General features: G+C 41.0%; 1 protein-coding gene across 1 annotated transcript; it reads right to left on the bottom strand.

Moving 5' to 3' along the window:
* Positions 1-1,206: 1,206 nt before the first annotated feature.
* Positions 1,207-18,136, bottom strand: brap (BRCA1 associated protein). The gene is given in 14 exon segments (XM_069165909.1): positions 1,207-1,441; positions 5,171-5,310; positions 6,937-7,040; positions 7,135-7,224; positions 7,321-7,430; positions 11,262-11,400; positions 11,526-11,601; positions 12,485-12,633; positions 13,054-13,167; positions 14,413-14,541; positions 14,543-14,603; positions 14,705-14,900; positions 16,911-17,072; positions 17,671-18,136. Coding segments are annotated over 14 exon segments (1,773 nt in total). The 5' UTR covers positions 17,750-18,136; the 3' UTR covers positions 1,207-1,217.
* Between the last annotated feature and the right edge of the window lie 130 nt (positions 18,137-18,266).

Raw genomic sequence — 18,266 nt, 5'->3', positions numbered from 1 at the left:
GAGTGGTTTTTCCTTTTCCGAGCGTATTTATCAGATCTGTTCCCGGAAACTTTCCCCATGGTTTTCCCAATATAGGAGTGCATTTAGTAAATTACAAGACTATTTCTCAGAAACTGCCACGTGGTTTGGTACTTATCGCAAAGCAACGGGAGGAAGTGTCGGTTGTCGTGTTCACGCCGTTAATAGTTTGTTTTTTGCGACTAAAACCAAATCGTGTACGGCAATTTTTTTTTTTTATTTTTTTTTTACAGAAATTGTGACAAAGTTTTCAGGAAATAACATTTCACTCTTAAATGTTGTCATGTAGAAGTATTAAGTTGCAAAAAAAAAAAAAAAAAATTGGGAATACTCGAGTAGAAGTATCTCAAATTTGTACAAACACAGTACTCGGGTTGTTGGGAGGTGCTTCCTGTCCAGCTGAGGGTTTTTTGGTTTCTACGGCTAAAAAGATTAAATATATATATATATATATATATATTTATATAAAATATAGAAATACCTTCCTGTCTGTCCTCCTCGTTGGGAATCACAGACCTACACGATGAAAACATGGAAAACATCCTTCCTGCTCTGCACTGACTTGTCTCTCCAACGAATACCTGCACTGATGAGAAAAGACATGTAAACGGCATTCCTCCTCCTCTTCCTCCTCCTCCTCTTTATCCTGAGTAACTTTTGCAAATGACTGAAAAACTGCGTTCGAAAAACATTTCATCATTTTTACTTAAATACATACAAAAAAAAAAAAAAAAAAAAAAAAGCAGAAAATGATTCGGGAAAACGTCATAATGTTCCTTAAAACAAAAGCGGACACATCCGTCGACAAGCTTCTCTCACCCGCGTAAAGACGTACTGTCACATGGCATCAAACTGGGCACAAATGAACGTATCGTTGATTGAATAAATATAATTTATGACCAAAATAGATCCTCTAAAAGATTCAGAACCAGCAGAATATATTTACATCACACCGACGTCTTTAATGATGAGCTCTCCTCCTGCAGGAGCTACATTAGGAACCTGTGCAGGTAAATATCCTCTCTATGCTGTTTCTTCCTCCTCCTCCTTCCTCCTTCCTTCTTCCTCCTTCCTCCTCCTTCGGGGAACCACAGCGATGCCGCGAACAGAACGACATGTCTCGGGGTATAAACGCGTCCACGCTGAGAGGCAGCGACTGCAGATCTAAGCCCCTTCCCCCCCCCCCCACACTCCAAGTTCTACTTCCTCTTCCGGCCCCGCCCTCTGCGGCCCCTGCCTCCGGAGGCCCCCGCCGGGCCCAGAGCGGCGTCTGCCGGGCCGGCCGGGATGTTGATCTGTCCGTCCTGGATCTCGCTGCGAGCCTCCGGAGTCAGGTGTTCGATCTGCTGCTGCGTCTCCAGGTAAAACATGACGTCCCTGAGCTGCTCCTGCAGCTCCGCGATCGTCCCGTCTTTACGCTCTCCTGCGGAGGACAAAAGAAAAAAAAAGAAAAAACAAACAGACAGCGAACACGTTAAACATGTTTTAAAGCGGAGAACACAGTGTTGGTTAACTTCACTGGTGAAGGTCATCTGATTATTATTATTAACACATCCAGCATTTAAAGAGCAACATCATTAATTTGGAGTCAAATTTGTGCCCGTCGTTTACGGTCTTTCAGCTCTTTTTCTTTTTGCAGCTCCTAATAGCCCAGTATCACTCCAAATCATGTAATACACCTGTCAGTCCACCAGAGGACATCGTGTCAGCTTCTGATTGGAAACCTGACGATACTACGTCCCGCCCACCGATAGCTGTAACCTGACTGCACCGCAGGCCTGTCAATCAAACAGACACGCCCCCTAAAAACATGTCTTTTTGAAGCTTATTTTCTAATTAATGACGGATTGTTTTCAGATGGACCTCCAGAAAACGAATAAGGAGGAACGACATTAGCTAACAACACCGAGATAACTGGTGGAGACATTTTATTGACTTTGTATTTGATGAGATTAGTTGAATGGGAGTCTAACGGAGCCGGAGGCTTTTTGGAGCCGACCTCTAGTGGCCCTCGGTGGTACTGCAGCTTAAGGCACTTCTGCATCGGCCTCATTTTTCAGACCCGGAATCTCAGGAAACTTTTATACACAGCCCCGTGGTCTAAACTCTGACTCAGCAGTTGTTAAATGATCAAAACACGGAAATTCTGATCTCCACGAAGTCCCGCTCAGCTTTGAAGAAATAAAACCTCTTTTCGAAAGATTCATTTCGCGGCAAACGCGGAGCGCGTCAACAACATCAGCTGACTAAACTCTGACTAACGTCGCTTAACTAAAGAAGGAAAAACAAACACGACGTTAACGCGCACGAGCAGGAAAACCGCGACGACACACGGACCCCTTCCAGGACGGAAAGCAATCTCCACGTTTTGTGCGTCACGTGTTTGCAACGAGCGAAGAGTGCGCGTTACTTCCGCGTAAACAGGGAGCACGTGCAGCGGGGGTCGCATGTTTAAACATTCCCCCGGAGCAGAGAGCTGAAGGACAAATACAGGCGTGTTTAAACTGTCCCGTTCAAAACCTCACGGCTGACATTAACGCTGCCCCGCGACGAAGACCTCCGCCGCGACGAATGTCCCTCTCGGGTGGACGGTCACACGGGGAGGGTGAGAAACACGGTCCCCTCCAGGAAATCCCAATAACCGACGCAAATTCCAGCAAACTCGGCAATATTTGCGGGAGCTCGCAATTTTTTTGGGGGGGGGAATTCCCGCCACCTTTTCCGCAAGACGTGCGGTCAGCGGAAGTATTAACGACAGAAAGTAAAATCTTTTCAGACAGAACTCGCTTTATTCACACAAACCACTCCATATTTACAAAACCAGGAAGTTTGCCTTCGCAACGAAATGTTCTAATGAAATGCTTATTATCGATATTACTGTGTGCTGCAGAAGATGTGCACACACGTCAAGCTGTAAGAGACTGCACTTTGTTTTTGTGCATACGCGTTGAATTAAACAGCATATCAAGCTCTTATTTTGACAGCTGACGCAGTCGTCGTTTCTATATTACAGTCGCAGAACGCCTGTTCTGGAAAGCTGCGTTACTTTTATGATTTTTCTTTTGCGTAACTTTTGAGCTCCATGGTTCTCTGAGTTCAATAAATAAACAAACAAAAGATAAGAACTAAAATATTTCTGTGATGTGCAGCGTGATTATTATCACAGGAAGTGATTACACATTTGTTCCTACATCATGCACTGCTTAAAAAAAAAAAAATAATATATATATATATATATATATATATATATATATATATATATATTTTCTTTCTTGCCATACAATTTTTTTTTAATTATGGCAATTTTACGCAAACAAACTTAAAACTCCGCAGTTTTTGAGAAAATCCACCACGATAAGAATTGTAGATTTTTGAATGCAATAATCACAAAAAAAAAAAAAAAAAAAAAAAAAAAAAAAAAAATCCTGGAGGGACTAGAAACAGATCCGTTTACTGCTGCGAAGTGTTTCTCTTCGTCCACCCGCCGTAGAAACACTTCGTTCCTTTTACTCCCGTCTACCTGCTCAATGCGACGACGCTCCGCCGCACGTGTGGCGGCGGTTTGTTTATGATTTGCAAACATTACAGAGTAAAGAGGAAGTACTCAAAAAAGATCTCGTCTGGCTTCACGACCTTTTCTCTCTCTCTCTCTCTCTCTCTCTCTGAGTCTCTCGGTCGATCCTTCCACACATTCCTGCCGCCCGTTCTTCCCCAACGAGCAGGAAATGAGCAGCTGGCGGTCAGCGAACAGGAGAAGCTAAATGAGATGATTCGTGTCGGCTGAAATAAACAAATAAATAAAATCTATTCTTTCCAATTCTATTACTCTGAACGGTATGAAAACTATAGTGCTAAATGTGAGGGATGGGTCATGACTTTTGAATAATTAAATAGCTATTAAAATATATTATATACATATAATATATATATTATATAATAAATATATATTATATAAATATATATATATTTATTATATAATATATTATATTATATATATAATATATATATTATATAAATATATATATTATATAATATAATATATTTTAATAGCTATTTAATTTAATATTTAAATTTATTTAATAATAAATATATATTATATATATATAATATATATACTATATATAATATATATATATAATATAATATATATACTATATATAATATATATATATAATATAATATATATTTTAATAGCTATTTAATTATTCAAAAGTCATGACCCATCCCTCACATTTAGCACTACATATATAATGTATATTATATATACATTATATATATATTATATAATATATATTATATATAATAATATATTATAATAATAATAATATAATATATATATTATATATATATAAATATTATATATATATATAATATATAATATATATAAAAAAAATATATATATATATGAGCGCGAGTTTTAGTCGAACAGTTCTGAGCGACTATCGAGTTTGAATGTCGGTCCTTCGTAAACGCGCAGCAGCATCTCGGTACTTCCTGTTATAAAATAAACGGCTTTTAAAAACACTTTCGAGTCACAAAAACATCACTCTGGAGTCTGTCATGTTTTGTTCATTTGTTGTGATGTTCAAAGCTTTTTAAAAAGGTCCCATTTATGACACTTTTTTAAATATTTGCAGTCTTCAAATCCATAAAATATTTTTGACTATTTTTGATCTCTGTCGTTTTACATCTCCTCTCAGCAGCTCTGACAAGAACAGTTTTGTGTCCGTCTCTTTAAAGACACATTGATTTCAACGACCCTCGCTTCTGATTGGCTGACTGTTCTCTGATTGACACACGTGTCAATCACAGGCTTTCGTTTGGTCTTGTCGTTTACTAGCTTTAGCACTGGCTTTTCTTTGACATTAAAAGGTCGGACAGCGGGCCGGGATGAGGGTGGGCACGTGACATCAGCGCGAGTTTGCGACATCACAAACTCACAGGAGTCCAAATGGAGGCGGTTGCATGAATGGAATTGTGATCTTTTTATTTTTTTTTTTTAACTTACTGCTTAAAGTGTAAATCCCAGCATGCAACTGTGTCCACCAGCTCTCCCGTGTGACGTTGTCGGGTTTCACTACTCTGCTGTGACCTATTATAAATTAATTAGAAGGCCGACGGTGACATCACTTCCCGTCACCTCCTCACTCACCGCTCTCCTTTCCTCGGCGTTCCTCTTCGGCCAGCTGGGACTGCAGCTGCGCCTGATTGGCTCTCAGGCAGCGGTTCATTTCCTGCTCCTCCTTCAGCTCCTGGCCCAGCTTGACCACGCGACTGTTCAGCTGACTGACCCTGAACATACGAACACAGGAGGAGCGGCACGTCGTGAACGTCCCGACGAAAAACAAACCTGCGGGTTCTTGGGTGTTGAAATAAATTCTCTAACTACAACTTGTAATTTCGCAGATCTGAGCATCGGACACAATAAACCACAGATTTCTTTTGCTCAAACATTTGACAGCAGGCATGTTGACTTGTTGTGGCAGGAAAAGTAATAACATTAATGATGCCTGTACAAAACCGAGACCAGGCAACAAACGCACATAATTCATCTCACTGATTATAGCTCATCTGGTTCTGTTGTGACATGAAACTGTCGGCGGGGGGTGGATGGAAGCTGTTTTCCTTCGCGACATTACAAACACTAAACGAGTCACGTCACTTTGACTTATCTTCAAACAAAGTATTTAGTACCAGCCACCTCATTGTGCGAGTTCAAAAAGTTCATAGTCTGTAATAAAGTTGAATAAAAGGACGTTAGATGTTGTTTTCTGGCAATCTGTTGCAGTTTTTCTGGGGAAATACCCAGAGGGTGTGCATTTGTTTTGATGTACAGAGAATCAGGCAATTTTAATGGCGATGCCAACTTCCAACCTAGTTTAATTAAAAAAAAAAGAATTATATAATGAAGGAGTTTTTAGTCCATCCAGGAAATCTTTGCAATCTCCGCAAAATCCGCAGGAGATTGCAAATTTTGCAAAATTCCTGCAAAAAAACATCGTGAACAGAAAGTTGCTGAAAGTATTACAGCACAAAGCGAGCTTTTCCGAACAAAACTCACTTCAGTAACTTCTCTCCAAAACAAACTGCTGCTAGCTAACCGCAACAACAGGAAGTGACGGTGTTTGTGGGAAATGTGGTTTTATCGTTGGAATGAGGAACATGTTGAATGAGTTTTCGCCACGCTTCCAGCTGTAAGAGACTGAACTTTGTTTTAGTGTTGAATGAATGTGATTTTAAAAAAGCATTTAAAGCTCTTATTTTGACAGCACATGTAGCCTTTGTGTTCTATATTACAGTTTGAGCCCCGTGGTTCTCCAAGTTTGATAAATAAATTTAAAAAAAAAGCTCATAAGTAAAATATGTCTGTGACGTGCAGCATGATTATTATTACAGGAAGTCTTTTAAAGAATTAGCCTTAATCAGATAATGCTTTAAAAAAAAAAAAAAAGAATTGGGGATTTTTTTTTCTAATTTCTGCAATTTTATCACAAACAACCCCGTAAAGTGAAGCCGCCAATTTTTTTTTAACAATTTTTATCGCATCAATTACAGCATCATTGATTAATTATTCGTTTTTAAGGTTCTCAATGACATTTGTGCTTTTTCTCTGACAGGTCCAAAAATCTGCTACAAAAAAAAAAAGACAGCCAAGTGCTGAACATTGATTTAAAACCAAAATGTCTGCATGTCGTGTGTATAAGAGGAAACAGGATGACATCATTGCATGTTATTAGCTTGGTATTTTAAGATTTCCTCTGAAACAAAGCCAGAACCTGTTTCTGGTAAATCATTGGTATCAATTGAGTGACACATTCAACAACATGAAAATGAAGGGAGAACCTTTAACCCTCGTCTGTGACCTCTGACCGATTGAAACACTTCTGACGAGCTCACAAAACATGATGCAACACCTACTTCTTCTCGACGCCCTGCTTGTCTTTGGATATTTCTCCTAACCGCCGTTCCAAGTTGTCGCAGCGCTCCAGCGTCTCCTTAAATTTAGCCTTCATGTTGTTTATCTTAGAAAAAAAAAAAAAAAAAGGGAGTTAAATAAGGACAGTTAGGACCGGAGGGTCCGATATATAAATTAAATCTGTGAACGTCCATCGGTACCTCCTCGGCCGTCTCCTTCTCCAGATGAACGATCTTGTTCTCCCAGTAGATCCTCTGAGAATCCAGCTGACTCGTCAGCAGGTACGAGTACTGCAGACACACAAGAGTCCGTGAGAAACGTTTTTTTTTTTTTTTTTTAAATGTTCATTTGCCAAACAAAGAAACGGAAAAAGAGAAAATGTTTACCTCTAGTTGAAGTGCATCGATTTTCTCGGCGTGGCAGGTGTCTCCTTCGCATTCGTACTGCACCATCTTGCCGTCGGTCTTACTGGCCACGAGACGATGCACGTAGTTATCTGAAACAACAGGGACGGATGCTGTTGGTTAACTGATGAACCGGCAGGCAGATTCATCAATGGCACGGATGCTGGCTTTTGAACCGCGCTGATAAACAAGCTGGATGGTCCCTCTCCGCTTTAACCTGGAGGACGCAGCGTCCACGATTTCCTAAAAGGAACCTAAAATTTATTATTTTAAATTCCATCTTAAATGAGCTCGGGCTCCGGTGTCGTGTTTATATCTGGTTTCTTCTTTGCATGGTCGAGTTTTAACCTGCATGCAGCGATGAACTGGGTTCACAGACGATGGTTTTCAGAAGTGTTCCTGAGCCCATGCAGTGATTTCCACTGCAGAATTGTGTCTGTTTTTGATCACCACCGTCCAATATTGGTTTTCAGCCTTGTCCCTTGTGTTCAGAGATTTCTCCAGATTCTCTGAATCTTTTAATGATATTATGAACTGTAAATGATAAAATCCACTAATTCTTTGCGATTTTATGTCGCGGAACATTATTCTTAGATCGTTGCACTATTTGCCTCTGCCTCTCTGAGATGTTTGTTTTTCTTTTATTTCCCAATCATGTTACTGATCTGTTGCCAGTTAACATAATTAGTTGTCAGATGTTCCACGTTTTTTTTAGTTTTTTTTTATCTTTGCACAATTTTTCAAGGTTTATTTTTTGCACGCCCCAACTTTTTTCTTTTTTTTTTAAACATGTTCCTGCCATCAAATTCAAAATGAGCATTACATAAAACCACATAATTTCTCAGTTTCAACATTTGATATGTCTTTGGTCTATTATTAATTGAATATGGGTTGACGTGATTTACAATTCTTTCAATTCTGATGTTTATTTACATTTTACAGTGTTCAAATTTTTTATGGAAACGGGGTTGAACAGTTAAAAGAACCGTTTGTCGGTTAATACATCTGAAGATTATCCAAACACAGTGCCATATATACAGCTTTGAGCTTTTGTGTGGGTTTTATAATAATAATAACAACTTTATTTATATAGCACCTTTAAAAAGAGAGTTTACAAAGTGCTATACAGAGAAGCAAAGCATAGTCACACATTACGTCAATACCGGTAAACATTTAAGAAAACAGGAGGCAAAACAGACCATACCATAAAGGTAATGAATACAACAAAACCAAACAAATAACCAAAATGAGCAAATGGAATAGAAAACAAACAAATAAATAAATGAATAAAATAAACAAACAAAAACAGGGGACAAAAGAACTGCACAAAAGGACGACATCACTTAAAAGCAATTCTATAAAAATGTGTTTTAAGAAGTGATTTAAAATAAGTTAATGATTCTGCAAGCCTTACCTGCTCAGGGAGGTCGTTCCAAAGTCGAGGGGCCCTAATGGCAAAAGCACGGTCACCCTTTGATTTAAGTCTCGACTTTGGAACGGCCAGAAGGGCCCCGCCGGAGGATCTAAGGCTGCGAGTTGGCTCATATGGGGCTAACATTTCAATAATATAGCTCGGGGCCAGACCGAGGCGGGCCTTAAAAGTGATCAACAAAATCTTGAAATCAATTCTAAAACCAACCGGGAGCCGGTGGAGAGGCCAGAACTGGAGTAATGTGATGTCGTCTGTTAAAACCAGTAAAAAGCCTGGCTGCTGCATTCTGGACTAGTCGGAGGCGGGAGATCAATTTTTGGTTTATGCCAGAAAGGAGGGAGTTGCAGTAGTCGAGTCGAGAGAAAATGAGTGCATGAATGACTTTTTCCAGGTCAGAGTGTGACAGTATGGGTTTGATTCTGGAGATGGTTCTTAATTGAAGGAAGCAGGACTGGACTATTTTTTTGATCTGTGTTTCAAAGCTTAACTGAGAGTCAAACATTACTCCCAAGTTTCTGGCAACAGGTTTTAAATAAGCAGACAGAGGACCAAGTTGACTCTTAATGAGACTGGTGTTATTGTTTGGGGAATTGAACAAATTGACTTCTGATTTTGAGTTGTTGAACTGAAGAAAGTTTTGAGCCATCCAACAGTTAATGTCAGAGAGACAATCTAAGACAGCATCCAGGCTCTTTGGGTCACCAGGTCTCAGCGGAAGGTATATCTGTGTCGTCTGCATAGCAATGAAAAGATACATCGGGTCGTTGGAGGATTTGGCCGAGTGGAAGCATGTAGATAGAAAATAAAATTGGACCTAAAATTGAACCTTGTGGTACACCACAGGTAATGTGTGTCGTGGAAGACGAGTAATTACCTATGGTGACCGAGTAGGTTCTTTCTAAAAGGTAAGAATAAAACCAGCTAAGTGCAGCGTCCTTGATGCCAACCCAGGTTTTGAGGCGATCGATTAAGATGGTGTGATCTACGATGTCAAAAGCTGCTCTTAGGTCTAAAAGAATTAAAACTGCACTCTCCCCCGTCTGCTGCTAAAAGGAGGTCATTAGTTACCTTGAGGAGGGCAGTTTCTGTGCTATGTAGTGCTCTAAAACCAGACTGAAATGTTTCAAAGATGTTGTTATGATTCATAAAAGCTAAGAGTTGTGTTGAAAACACTTTATCTAAAACCTTTGATAAAAATGGGAGTTTAGAAATTGGCCTAAAATTGGAAAAAACAGAAGGATCAAGCTTGGGTTTCTTTAAAAGGGGTTGGACAATAGCATGTTTAAAAATCGATGGGTAGCTGCCATTTGCTAAGGAGCTATTTATAATCAATAAAATACTGGGCCCTACAGTGCCAATTTAGAAATTTAGTGGGAATGAAATCAAGGCTGCATGTGGTTGATTTCATGTGAGATATGATTTGGGATAAGAAGGACAGCGATACAGGTTCAAAATTACTAAAATAGCTTTGAATGTCCCTACTGGCATGTAAAACACAGGTTGGGGGGGGTAATTTGTTGTCTTATTTCCTTTAACTTATTAATAAAATCATTTAAAAACTTCTCACACATCTCTTGTGAGGCATCAGTAAAATGACAGGGGGAGGGGTTTATGACCGAGTTTATGACCTTGAATAAAACTCTGGGGTTCGAGTGATTATCTAAGATTAAACTGGAGAAGAAGGAAGCTCTTGCTTCTTTAACTGCCTTTTGATAATTCTTCGTTGCATCTTTCTGACAGTCTGACAGGTGTGATTAAAAAGCGAGACCAGCTCCTCTGTATCAAAATGTGGATTAAAAGCAGTTAAAGAAGCAGCAGTAAAACGCTCTGAGAATTTGCTAGCAGACATGGAGTTAAAAACCCGGCAACGGGCAGGTGAACTGAGATTTGTGGGAGATTGGGATAAAACCACGTTGAATAAAACTGCTTTGTGATCAGACACACAGATATCCTGAATTTGAAAGTTTTCAGGGCTGAGATCATTATACAGGACCAGGTCAAGGATGTGACCCTTTGAATGTGTGGGTTGTTGTATTGCCTGAGTGAGGTTAAAAGATTCCAAAGTATCCATAAAATCTTTGACAAGAGTCTGAGACGGGCAGCAGACATGCATGTTAAAATCACCTAGAATAAGAATTTTGTCATACTGTGACATAAAATAAGTTAAAAGTTCAGTTCAATGATTTTGTGGGTAAAATAATCAACCAAAACAGACATAAAAATTAAGATTACAACCTTTTCTATTCGTTTTCCAGTTTTTCCATCCAGCCTGAAAACTTTAAACCCTTTTTTTTTCTCTTTTTCTTTTTTTTCTTCAGTGCCTCCACAGGAGAGAACTGTTAGCCAACACGGCTTTATAAAAGTTGATAAGTCTCTCTCTTCTGCCCTCTTGGGGACAAAACGGATTAAAGCAGTTTAAGAAGAAAATAAATTCTCGCTCCCAACATGTAAATCTTGTTATTTACCGTCACCACAAACACATATTCGGTACCTCCTGCGTAGTCCCAGACTCGGTGGTTGGTGAGCTGCATAGCGTAAGTATGCTGCGTTTCCTCGAAGTGCTTGTAGGCATGCCGGCTGACGTAGCGGCCGCAACCGATGTGGCCGCAGATCAGACAAATCCACAGGTTCTGCAGGGAAACGAGGGATGGGGGAAAACAAAAACAAAAAAAGGTCAAAGATAGAAAAAAAAAAAAAAAACAACGACGACGAAGAAGTCCCAATGAGACATTCAGTAACGGAGAGTATTCGTTACCTCCTGCACGCCACACTCGAAGCATTTGTTCTCTTCCACCGGTTCTGGAGTTTGACAGTACCGACAGACGGGACACCTGAAAACACAGCAGCCATTCATGAGTGAGCAGCGGTTCATTGTGAAGCGGAAGAATACATGAAAAGACAAAAAAAAAAACACAAAAAAAACCGAACCCACACGTGGCGTGAAGGATGCAGAAACAACCCGGCGGCCGGGGAGTCAGGTGGGAGCGTGTGATTCATTACACAGAAGTTTCTTTATTTACATCTCGTGAACTGATGCGACTGATAAATATAGACTCTCGCTGGGCTGACGGAGCTGATTTTTAGTCGCATTTGCTATTAAAAAGCCAGAATTGAGCTCATCTGTGTGGTAGGTTATGAGTATATAAAATTAAGGAGGTGGCGAAGATTTATCGACGAACATTTTCAGCAGCGTTACAGAAGCGGTTCAGCGCATCGCTGAAAAAAGAAAAAAGACGTTTTATTTTCATAAATCACTGTTTAGACTCCCAATCGAATATTATTATCAGTGTTCATTTTCTTAATAAAACCCTCTGTTTAGACTCCCGATCGTAAATTATGATCATCAGTGTTAACTTTCAAAACAAAACACCCTGTTCAGACTTACAAAAGAATGGACAAATTATGGAGTTAATTTGATTTCTCCATAATGATTGGGCTTAGATGGTGCACATAAACCTTATAATGAGAGGGGAAAAAAAAAACAGATTATGACGACGTTTACATCTCGTTCATGCAGGAAAAGGAATGCATTCTCCTCCAGCTAACAGTCACTGTCAGTGAAATAGTTATGAAATAATTTCGGAGGATGAAACACAGGTGTACGTATGGTCGTGTGTGTGTGTGTGTGTGTGTGTGTGTGTGTGTGTGTGTGTGTGTGTGTGTGTGTGTGTGTGTGTGTGTGTGTGTGTGTGTGTGTGTGTGTGTCTGACTCACGAGGCGTCCTCCCAGCGCTGCAGACATTGGCTGTGGAAGCTGTGGTTGCACAGCGTGGTGAGGATGCCGTTGACCGACTCGTCCATCCTCTCCAGGCACACGGTGCACTTCGGCAGCTCGGTGAGCTCCATCACCGGCAGACTGGCTCCCTGAGGAGATGAGAGGGAGAGGTGAGGAAGAGGGAGAGGAGGAGGAGGAGGAGGATAGGAAGAGGAGACGGTGTGATGTGTTCGGTCAGAAGTTAGAAAGTCCTGAACAAACGTCACAGGACTGATTTCACTCTTTTCTTTGGTCTGAACTGGACTTAAGGACTCAACGAGAGAGTTGTTCCTTCCCTCTTAGGAGGTTTTTCTCCCTTAAAGAGGAGTTTTTCCGTTCTAGTTTATGTGGGAATTGTTGGGTTTCTCTGGATAATGTTGTACATTTCTGCTGAAAGGACTTTAATGTGTTAAGTGCCATGAAATAACCTGTGTTGTGATTTGGCGCTATATAATTACAATTGAATTGAGTGAATCTGTTCCTGCAGACTGACAAGTTCAGAGGAAACCACAGAATGAAGCATGTTTTACCTCTTCAGACTTTATCACCTCGGCCCGCTCCACGTAGACCAGCTGACACACTGCTTCCTCTATGGAGTTGAACTGATGGCCGTTACACGCCGTGTAGAAACTGTCGGCGTCAGCCTGAAATACACAAAAAAACCACACAAAAAAACCCAGTAGATTTCAGTCAAACGCAAACTGTGTCGGAATTTTTCACTTTTACTTCTTCATGTCAACTGGATGAGAAACGGTGACTCAGCTGCTTTGAAGGTCTCCGATTTTAGTTCAATTATTTCACACCAGCTTTACATTTCTCCCTCTAAACTCTATGAATAAACACAAACCTCTGCTTTAGGTGTTACTTAAAGGAAAACACACTCTGACCTTCCACCTACTGAAAAATGCATGAAATATTTTATCACAAATTCATGGGATTCAATTCAGAGTGGACAATAATAGTAAACTTTATTTATACAGCACCTTTCATACCACAAATGCGACTCAAAGTGTTTCGCAGCAAGAAAATGACCTGCAGGGTTTCACATAAAAACAAGATATAAAGGAACATTTACAAATATACAAAAGAGATCAAATGCATAAAATTTAACACAAATAAGAGTTAAAAATGGATCCTGAAATCTGTCTTCAGACTAACTCCACCAACCGGTAAGGCTGCTAATCTCACAGAAATCGTATTATTTATTGAAAAGAAAAAATGTAATTACAACAACATTAAATGACTAGTTGAGAAACACGAGTGAAATCGTTAGCAAAATGTCAGCTTTTTATTAAATATACAAAGAAATTCTTCTGAACCAGACTCACCGTGCATCTGTAAATCTATTTAATTAATTTGATCATGTCTTTTTCCTCATGTTTACTTCACCACTACTTCTTCTTCTTAACAGTCATGTAATCTTCTTTTCTGTCTTTTTCTTACCTCAGTTCGTTCTTCTGTACTTCCATATAGGGCGTTTAGTTTTGCATTTGAATATTTCATTTTCGGGAGGTAAAATAAAATATTATGACAAATAGCAACTAAAAATCAGAAACGTGCTTCACTGCCCGGACATATAATCAAAACGCTAAAAGATTCAGTTATTTAAGGAAACACTGAACTTCCCTCCATCACTGCCTTCCTCATGATCAACTGGCTTAACTACCTATCTATTTATTTACATGGCTGACATTTTAAACTGAAAACCCAGCGCTGAACAAACATCAAATAAAGGAGCATCTATCCACCGGCGCTCATTCAAATCAGTTAGAAACATTTGTGACAAAAAAAAAAAAAAAAATTAAAAAAAATTATAGAAGGACATGAAAACAAACGGTTGACATCCTTCAAACAGATAAGAGACGTAACCATCGCTGCGGAGGACTCACCTGTGTGCAGAACTTAATCAGAACCATGTACTGGTTGGGGGTGGAGTCCCGGATGATCTTCATGTGCTCCATGACCTCGTTAAACGGCGCCAAGAGCTTCATGAGGTCGTGGCTGGTCATGGTGGCGGGGGACGGTCAGGATGCACACCATCGCGCTGCGTCTCACGTCCTCGGTGAGCGACGTCATTTTACTGCGGGACAGACGATGAAAACATCCCATAAATGAGAGCGGCGGATGAGAAAGCGCAGCGGCAGACGTCGAACACCACCGAACCTGTGAGCAGGGACTCACTTGGTCTTGTAGAGGTGCATGATGCCGTGGATGATCTCCACCGACGGGTTCCCGCTGAAGAAGGAGATCTGGTCCGGCAGCTGTTTGGACGGGGAGTCCGGGCCGGTGTCCGGCGAACCCTCCGATCCCTCCCCGCCGTCCGCCGCAGGCGTGGCGTCCCGAGGTTCGCCGCTCTGCTCATCGCCTCCTCCTTTATCTGGACGGGACATTCGGCAGGTTCACAAGCTGAAAACTGCAAGTCTTTGAAAGCGCCGATTAATCCGAGGTCTACGCCCAGCGGGATGCAACCGCCGGAAACGGTTCCGGATGACGTGCGGACAGACCTGCATACTTTTTCAGTGAATTAGGGTGTAGTAACACCAGGCAACACAGTGGCTCAACACCTCACTAGGACATTAAACCCTCTGAACCATTTGAGGGTTTGAACAGCAGGATTTTTCTCTTTAAAAAACGAAACAAAAAAAATGTCAAAATGACACCGCTTATCAGCCAGAAACTAAAAAAAATGTACAAAATTATAGTCAGCTTGTCAAATTTCCAACAGTCTTTGAACACATCATGGGCACTGAACACTTCCGGCCGCAAAAATAAACCAAATGTAACATTAAAACTGGTATCTCACAAAAATCCAGTTTTTTTTTTTTTTTTTTTTTTTAAACATGTCTAATTTAAGATGTGTCCAATAATAAAGCGTTTGATACAGATTGTGTATATAAAAAAAAAAAAAAAAAAAAAAAAAAAAAAGGTGCTGCCTGTCAGCTGAAACCAACAGGTCACGTGACAAAATTTAGCTCAGAGGAGAGGACGGAGAGGTTTGTAGAAGCGGTAAAATATGTGCAGAATATAGATTCAATCTTTTTATAAACTTCTGTAAAATAACTTCTTTTATCATTTCTGTCCTCTAATTGAGACATGTAGGAGCCCTTCCCTTCTTCCACCCACGATTGTTCAGGACTTTATGCTGCTGCAGTGAACAAAGAGCCTACAGAGAGGAAACATGGGACTGCAGCAAAAAAAAACAAAAACACAAACTTCCGAGTTCAGAAGGTGAATGTTGCTTTTCTCTCTATTTGTTCATTCGTCTGTATAGTTCAAGGTCTTATTTCTTGAATCAGGTGCTTAAAAACTGTACCAATAAACACTATTTTTTTTTTTTTACATTTATCTTAGTGACAAACTGTGAAGGACGTTTCTGGGACTATCTTTGAAATTTACAGGTGAATACCAGAAAATATTTAAGAAATTATGAGGAAGGTTTCCAGGAAAAAAAATGGAAAATAAGAGACACAAATATTGTTTTGTTTTTTTAAGACTAGAGCTTCTTATAGACCTTTTACACAGCTGACATTTTCACTTATATAGGGAAAGCAGGTGAATTAATGATGGCTTCATTTCACTAAGAGGAAGTCCTGCTTTTGTTTGCGTTGGTTGGTTCACCGTCTTGGCTTTTTGCAACATTTGAATGGCGCTGAACCGTCATTAAAACAGCTGCATATTACAAGTCAAAATATCTGCCGTGAAAAAGCTCCGTAAAGCCTCTACTGACTGTCATGATGCGTTTGTTATCACAGAAATACGCACTTCGACATGTTTATATTCTGTCAAAAAAATGGGAGCGTGGATCACAAGATCACCAGCTACATTTATGTCCACCTGTCAGTTTTCGCACAATCCAGCCAGAACTCCTAAAATTTCGCACTATTGTTTAGTTTTAATTTAAATTATTCTATTTTATTGTATATACTGTGCATTTTTATATTTAATATTTTTTTACTGTTATTTTATTTCTTTCCTGTATCTATAAATGCTGCTGGAGCAGTAGGCTTGAAGATGCCTTGGGGATTAATAAAGTAACTATCCATCTATCGATCTATCTATAACTTGGCATGATTTTTTTTTTTTTTACTATGATTGAATAGCCATGATTGATTTAGTTTTTTTTTTTAAAATTAATCACCCTCTTGAGTGCCTCAGATTTCGTCAAGTTTTCAACTCACCGTTTATATTCTGGTTTTGCTTTTCATTTTTAAATCCCTTCTCCTTCACTTTTATTCGGTCGTACTGTAATCTTTTACACTTTTACTCAACTCCACCCGATTGCTTGTCGGGGACCTCCAAACACTTGATACTACGCGTCACGAAGATGCTTGTTTTATTTCTGCCTGGCTGTTTACGGTCTCCTCGCGCGTGTCTTCCCATCGTTCACCTGGACTGGGTTCAAAGGTCTCGATCACCATGTCCCCCATGGCTCTGCTGCCGATGTGCTGGTGCAGCACCGCGGTTCTCTCCAGCTCGGTCTTCCCACTCAGGGTGTGTTTGGCCGAACCCAGAGCTTTCTCCTGCAGCTCCTCCTCGGACATGCCCTCAGCTGCGTGGGGGAGGAGGAGAGGAGGAGGAGGAGAGGAGGAGGAGGAGGGGAGAGAGGAGGAGGAGGAGGGGGGAAGAGAGAGGAGGAGGAGAGGAGGAGGAGGAGGGGGGAGAGAGGAGGAGGATGGGGGGGAAGAGAGGAGGAGGAGGAGGAGAGAGGAGGAGGGGGGAAGAGAGGAGGAGGAGGGGGGAAGAGAGGAGGAGGAGGAGGAGAGAGGAGGAGGGGGGAAGAGAGAGGAGGAGGAGGAGGAGGAGGAGGAGAGAGGAGGAGGGGGGAAGAGAGAGGAGGAGGAGGAGGAGGAGGAGAGAGGAGGAGGGGGGAAGAGAGGAGGAGGAGGAGGAGAGGAGGAGAGAGGAGGAGGGGGGAAGAGAGGAGGAGGAGGAGGAGAGGAGGGGGAGAGAGGAGGAGGGGGGAAGAGAGGAGGAGGAGGAGGAGAGGAGGGGGAGAGGAGACGCGGAGTCAGGACAGACTGGACATCCACCGGGTGTCTCAACATCACGGTCACACGTGTTTACGTTCAGCGAACAGCGTCAGTCGCTGGCAGTTAGCCGTTAGCCGGCTCGGCTAACTTAGCGCAGAGGTAAGAATAGAAACTCACCAGCGGAGTACTGGAAACCTCGAGGAGAAGGAGACTGGTCGGCTAATTCCAAACGGATAACGACCAGCGACACACTCATGTGTTATAAAGGGGTGGGGGTGGGGTGAAGCCACTTTTACAGAGAACAAAACAAACCCCGCTGACAAGCGAAGCTAACGCGGCTACCCGGCTGACTGAGCAGGCTATTTAAGCTAGCGGCTAAACACAAGCAGCCGTTAAAGAGGCAGCGGATGGCTTTAAAGTTCAGTTACACAACATGTGCGTCAGTCAGACGGTTTCCGTCTTCGCCGACTAAAAACACAAGACTTACATCCGTGTTGTTAAAAGATAACACATTGAAACTATCCCGAGACTTTGGCTAACTGCGCTGTCTGTGTACTCACAGCTGTTTCTATCATGTTCTTCTTCTTCTTCGTCGCTTTTTTTTATTTTTTTTTATTAGCGGTTGGTACGCAGCTCTGGGGCGCGTCACCGCCACCTGCTGGTCTGGCGTGCGAACTACTCTTTCTCCAGCACAGTCAAAACGATAAAAACAAAAGTCAAAAACAACAACTACAATCGGTAAAACTATACAAATAAAAAGGAAACCATACCAA

This window comes from Embiotoca jacksoni, unplaced genomic scaffold (assembly GCF_022577435.1).
Source record: "Embiotoca jacksoni isolate LCO1_2020_lvr unplaced genomic scaffold, fEmbJac1.0.p SCAF_10, whole genome shotgun sequence".
Taxonomy (NCBI): Eukaryota; Metazoa; Chordata; class Actinopteri; family Embiotocidae; genus Embiotoca; species Embiotoca jacksoni.
Note: the sequence above shows the minus strand (reverse complement) of the source record. Positions and strands in the feature narration are given on the sequence as shown.